The 6,785-nt window shown below is 42.4% G+C and overlaps 1 protein-coding gene across 1 annotated transcript; it reads left to right on the top strand.

Annotated features, from left to right (window-relative positions):
* The first annotated feature begins 640 nt into the window (after positions 1 to 640).
* On the top strand, positions 641 to 3,068 carry LOC122347608 (homeobox protein GBX-2-like). The gene is made up of 2 exons (XM_043243017.1): positions 641 to 1,505; positions 2,501 to 3,068. The coding sequence occupies exons 1-2, from the start codon at positions 995 to 997 to the stop codon at positions 3,016 to 3,018; spliced, it is 1,029 nt and encodes a 342-aa protein (XP_043098952.1). The 5' UTR covers positions 641 to 994; the 3' UTR covers positions 3,019 to 3,068.
* Positions 3,069 to 6,785: the final 3,717 nt, after the last annotated feature.

Here is a 6,785-nt window from a genome sequence, read left to right as displayed (position 1 = left end):
TGTGTGTGTGAATGGGGGGTATTGTATGAAAGGACATCTTGTGATGACTGACTGCTATAAAGGGCACAGGATCATGTCATTATGAGCAGGCCAATGCCAGTGTCATCTGTGTGTCAGAAAGGATGCTATTCCTATCAAAGGATGTTGAAAACATTCATATATAATAGCTTTGAGAAAGTTGAGTATAGGCTGTTTGTTAACTAAAATTACAAATATGTAAGGTTTTACCATTTGAATGCTTTATTAATCCTATTTGAAGCTGACATTTATCGGTTTGTGTGCTTTTTCTTTTATTTATTTACAGATTGACATCACCCAGTGCGTGCAAACGCTGGCCGAAGGGTACTTTTCATTAAGTGGAATCTAGGCAAACAAATGCAATTGCGGTGCCAAAATAGACATCAGATCACATCTCGCGCGGATCTTGTTTTGACTGTTTTTGAACGTGAGACCGTGTTGGTGACGTTCTCATTTAAGAGACGGCGGCGCGGCGCTCGCGGCTCCGGAGCGTCAGGACGGGTCCACACGAAAGCTGGCCAATAGCAGGCGCGGAGCCGCGGTGGGCGTGGCCGGAGCGCGCGGTGGAGACGCTTAAACCGAAGGAGCGTAATTCAAACTCGCACTTCAGTAGACGATCACAGCTGATGCTGCGGGGAGCGATTTATTGCGACTTCCGTCGAGTCGAAATGAAACGCGGCCAAGCAGAAGGGACAAGGACGCTGAAATAACTCAAAGGAGGACGGTAAAGCTCATCTGAGATGCTCGACCAGAGATTTCTCGGCAAGGGGATTTGCGTCCGGTGTGTGCGTCTCCGCTCCTTTAACGAAAAACACGGTTTGCCTCTGAGCTAAGTCGAAACAGATGCGCCGGTCGTTCACGGGATTATTTATCAGTGTCAGTGTATGACACCGTGCAGCGGTGACATTCTCATCTGAGAAGCACGGGGAGACTCCCGCAGACTTCAGGACTTCACAAACTGTCTATATAAGATCATATGAGTGCAGCTTTCAGTTCCCCGTTCATGATGATGCAGCGTCCGGTGGGAAGCACCACCGCATTCAGCATTGACTCGCTCATCGGAGGTCCACCGCAGCCCAGTCCGGGACATTTCGTGTACACGGGCTATCCCATGTTCATGCCCTATCGGTCGGTGGTGCTGCCTCCGCCTCCTCCGCCACCTCCTCCAGCTCTCCCGCAGAGCGGTCTCCCCGCGACCCACCCGCACCACCCGATCCCGGGCTTGCCCAGCGGCTTCTGCTCCAGCCTGGCGCAGGGCATGGCGCTCACATCCACGCTGATGGCCACCTTACCCGGCGGCTTCTCCACGTCGCCATCCCAGCAGCACCAGGACGCGGCGAGGAAGCTCGGCTCTCAGTCCATTCATGCCATGTTCGATAAATCTCAGGATATCCGTTTGGACGGAGAGGATGGGAAAACGTTCCCAACGAAAGAATCGGCGACCCTTCCTTCATTTCACGACTCGCAGTCCGTGCACACCTCCACAGGTGAGACCGAAACGCATTTAAAAACATAAAGGCTAATAAATACGTATCCGGTTATTATTATTTTTTTTTTAATTAAGTGTTAAAATATCGATTATTGCAATTATTTATTAATCTACGTTTTAACGTGTCACGTGTTTTATTTTGCTTTCTAGAAACAAATCGTGCAGGCTAGTCTTGGTATGATTAACCGGCATGCTTTACGCTGAAATTAATTTTGTCATTTAAATTCAATTTACCCAGTCGCACCGATGAGGGACAGAAATAATTATGTAAAAGATTGTGGCTTAAAGAATTTTAGCGCAACGCACGTGAATAATCAAGTTTTCGGGGAATGGCGCCCGAGGCCAAGCAGCCATCAATGACTAAATTAGCTCGTTTTAATTGAAGGATCGGAGGACCAGCGGTGTTTAAATGTCCATAAAACTGTAAGCAAAATTCACCGTGGCCTGGATCATTTCTATGTATTCAGAATAAAGTGTAGCCTGTGACCGAGACGTAAAGAAAATGCGCATTAGCTATCGGATAGTTTTTTTAAATACGTGATATTTTCAGAAAAAAATATAAATAAGATGCAAAGGCAAATCATCTAAAGAGACGACTTTTAAGNATCATTTCTATGTATTCAGAATAAAGTGTAGCCTGTGACCGAGACGTAAAGAAAATGCGCATTCGCTATCGGATAGTTTTTTTAAATACGTGATATTTTCAGAAAAAAAATATAAATAAGATGCAAAGGCAAATCATCTAAAGAGACGACTTTTGACCCGGTTTCAGAGTCTTGTTTCGAGGTGTACAAACAGCCTTCCTAAGGGATCCATCACCGTGCGTAATTGCGCGTAAAAGTGGCCGCAATAAACAGGAAGAACGTGTCGCGAGATAATATTCTCATGAAGACACAGCTCGTTTTCCCAACCGCACTACACGGAAGCAATAAACACGACTCCCAGCCTTAGGCGGTTCACAAATTAAATATGCTTTTTATTTCATCCCCATAGCGCGAGGTCACAACAAAGACGACGCGAAGGAGGACGAGTGCCACAGGAAAGACGAGAGCTTCTCCATGGACAGTGATTTAGATTACAGCTCCGACGATAACGGGCCCGGGAACGCCATGTGTCAGAAAGAAGACGGAGACGCCGGCGGAGGAATGGACGATGGCATCCACGGCGGGAACGGGGCCGGGAACACCACGTCCACCGGGAAAAACCGGAGAAGGAGAACCGCTTTTACGAGCGAGCAGCTCTTAGAACTGGAGAAGGAGTTTCACTGTAAGAAATATCTATCCCTCACAGAACGCTCACAGATCGCCCATGCCTTAAAGCTCAGCGAGGTGCAGGTCAAGATCTGGTTTCAGAATCGAAGGGCCAAGTGGAAACGGGTCAAAGCGGGCAACGTGAACTCCAAAACCGGAGAGCCCTCCAGAAACCCCAAAATTGTGGTTCCCATTCCGGTGCATGTCAGTCGGTTTGCGATACGCAGCCAACACCAACAGTTAGAACAGGCCAGACCTTGATAGGCTGGGGTTAGATACTGGAGGACTAAGAGACAGATCAGCGAAGGCTAAACAAGGCTAAAACCNATATATATATATAGTTCAAACGAGGAAAAAGAAGCAACAGACTCGACTCAAACGAAAAGTTCAGACTAAGACCTCATTCTGGAAGAAAGTGCAGTTTTATCCCCTACTTCGGACCAAACCACGAACGACTTTTAGTTGAGGAAACCCCACAGTGTATTTCTGTTTAGTTTCGTGTGACTGTCCGGTTCTTGTGTTTTTGGCGGAGATTAATATTATCCTAAAAGGAGCACTTCTGGTCTCTGCTGAAGAACGCGATGTAATTCAATTAATAGCGAAATTAACACCAACTGTTAAATACGTGCTCTTTATTTTTTTAATGGTAAATAGTCTTAATTTTATTTAGGTTTTTTTCGTTTGTTTGTTTGTTTTCTTGCATTATTTCTTCCACTTTATTTCTGTAACCTTTCAAGACGTCACGGGCACGCTGCTAATTTATTTAATATTGTGAGGAAGAAAAAAAAAAACTTGCTAACGTTTCATGAGTTTACTGACTTCAGAATATTGTGTGGATTAAAGCTGGACCATAAACAATTGTAAAGAAATTTGTCTTTATTTCCCCGAAACGCCTCACTTCGTTCACTTAAGCGCGCGCGGAGGACAACAACAGTATCTTCCTGCAAAATCTCAAATACAGCCGTGTTTGACTTTTTAAACTTTTTTTTCTACAACGTTCGTCTATTTTGTCCTGTATCGTCGAAACGGCGTTTAACAATAACAACAAAAATAATAGGTCTGATGATGATTATTATTATTGTCGTTACTACTACTCTTATTAGGCTATTATTACTAATAATCGTACTGTTTTACGGCATGCGTCCGTTCCGCGCAGTTCCCGCCGTGTTCTTAGAGATGATGTGAAATGATTTGACAGGATGAATAGATTCAGGGTCAGGCTGCTCGTCACCGGAAGAGAAGGAACGCGCTTATTCGGTCCACACGGCGCCTGTCGGGAAAGCTCGAGACGCGGATGTAAATCAAACGAGTTTATACGAGTAAACAGTGTAAGACACTCCTTACAACACAACAATCTCATTTACACTTCACAGCTGCGGACACTTCTTTAGCCCCTTCACGTCGTGCTTTTAAATCTGTTTCTATAAAATAAAACAATGACTTAATACAAGTACTATGCTTTATCTATCCATACATATTGCTGCCGTATATATTTCGCGTTTGCTTCTGCATAAAAGCTCGACGAAATATTTTAACTTTTTTTTTTTTTTTTTTTTTTCTTCCAAGTTCAAATTTCGAGTTTAGAATTTTTTTTAACGAAAACAAAAATCCACTTGCGTCAGTTAAGACCTTGTATGTCCGAACTCTACGGATTCGGCGTATTATTTATTGAAATATAATTCATGTGTGTAAGATTTTTGATACGATTTTTAAGAACGTTTTTACGCAAGCAGAAATTGGTAAGTACTTGAGGAAAAAAAAAAGATTCTTAAGAGTGTGCATGTTATCTAATTAATTGCTTTATAAATTTAGAGACGATAAAAACAAAGTGGTAATGCAAACAATGTATAATAATCTGCTAAATCATTACGTATTAAGTACATGATTTTTTTTGTAGTTGTGTGTACCTTTGTAAATGGAGAGTAAACTGTAATGTGAGAAAAAGTTATTAATACTGCATCGGTTTGCAGGCTGAAGTTTCATTATTGAACTGGAATACGCATTTGTCTTACCAGAGGAATTGAATTATTGTTAGTAGTAGATTTATTGTTGTGTAACGCAATAGATCAGACATCATCAGCGCCTCATCATTACTGACACACACACACACACACACACACACACACAGTAAAACAATTGAAATGTGCCGGTCTGGTTGATGTGCATTCATGTATTATGAGAAACAGGAAACCTGGACAGAAAGACATTTCTAGAGGAACAGTGATGAGACACAGAGAGAAAGAGAGATCTGACAATTGCCTTAACTCTAATGAATTTTTTTGCAAATTGTAATCAAGGCTGGCCGTGGTGTCTGACAGATAGATGGCCCCGGGGGGGACTGGCTCGGGCCTCAGCATGTCCCTCCTGCACTAAATGAACCTGACGGAGACACTCTAACACACACACAGGCGCTGGGAACCTTCTCTCACATTCATATTAAACAACAAAGTCACGAGAGGAGGACGAATATGCTTTTTTTTTTTTACATTTGACTTTTTTCGGTGTTTGCCTTAAATTTGAATTACAGCAAATGTAATGTGATTATAAAGATTGTTTTTTTTTATTATTTATAGATCTGAATATTTACAGAAAACCTGTACAAAACAACCGTGTCTGTCGTTTGTGTGACATTTAGATCATTTAAGACAAGTTTATAGATTTATAGATGTTGATTTTTGCTTTTTTTTCTCTCATAAATATAATTAGGCCAATAATACGCTAAAATCCCAACATTATTACTCTACAGTAACGTGTGCAACTGCTGGTAATAATTAATTTGATAGCATTAAGAGCATTAAGCGGTCAGTTGGCGTATGTGGTGAGACGTAACACCAAGAAACAATGATGAAAACACTACATATGTATATATCATATCTCTGTGAAATATAAAAGAGGACAAAAAATATGAAACACTGGATTATAGTAAATCCTGATGATGTCAATGGATAGAAAAGGCATTATCCAATCATTGTGGAGAGTTTTTTCTATATTTTGAATAAAGGTGAAATGAACACGGGGCACAACCATGTCATTTCAAATTCCCTTTTTTTTTTTTTTTTTGGATGTCAAATATAGCAGCACATCACTCGCCGCGATTTACACTGAATCGTCCAATTTAGACACAGATTTATTAACTGCTGCAGTTCTGGGATGGTCTCAAAGTTTGGCACACATTTGACAGATGTTAAGAAGCTGTGACAGCGCTCCCATCTACGCCAGCTCTTTCTCTCTGAACATTTGGATTATCATCACAACACGATGGTGCAGCTCACGCCTCATTTCAGGGCTTCTCTAGNCACACACACACACACACACACATCATGATAGATGAACAGCTCTGTTAATGCACTGAACCAGTGCTTTGCCTCATTGGATTTCTAAGTGGAACTGATTTATGATGAGAGATGATCAGAGTAGATCTGGACAAGATGCTTCAGGGTTTCGTGGTTCTGGTCCACCACTGACATTTTAAGGATTCATTTCCCGCGGCTCCTTCAGCCCGTCAGCCTTCAATAGCTTACGAGCTGTAAATGTTTGTGAAAGGAATTATAAGAAAACAAACAGGCTTCCTGTCACTAACTCATAATCGCGCTCCCGCTTCCCCTCTCGAGCACGAAACATTTCCTCTTTCTATAGATTGCTCTTTTTTTCTCCTCTGCCTTTCTGCCTTGTCTAATCTCTTTAATTACATCTGTTTTCCTGGGCCGCTCAGGCCTCTTTTGTCCTCCCGGTCAGGGGCCTTTTGTGGGGGCAGAATCGAGCCCTGCATCCCCTCTTTGGAGGCTTTGTGGAGCTGCGGCTCTCTTCCTGAGAGGGAGAGGATGAGAAGGGGATTAGAGGATCTTTATCTCATTAGAGACACAGAGAGCCGGCAGGGTCCGGCTTTAACGCCTTCATCTGCACCGCGGAGGACCCAAACACACCTACCTGAACATTTTCACAAAAACACAGCTGAACTGTATTTGAGAAAAATATTTAAATATTATGAATAAATGGTAGATTTGAATGTTAATCTAGCTATGTTTAAA

This window comes from Puntigrus tetrazona, chromosome 6 (genome assembly GCF_018831695.1).
Source record: "Puntigrus tetrazona isolate hp1 chromosome 6, ASM1883169v1, whole genome shotgun sequence".
Taxonomy (NCBI): domain Eukaryota; kingdom Metazoa; phylum Chordata; class Actinopteri; order Cypriniformes; family Cyprinidae; genus Puntigrus; species Puntigrus tetrazona.
The sequence above is the reverse complement of the archived record's forward strand: the minus strand, read 5'-3'. Positions and strand labels throughout refer to the sequence as shown.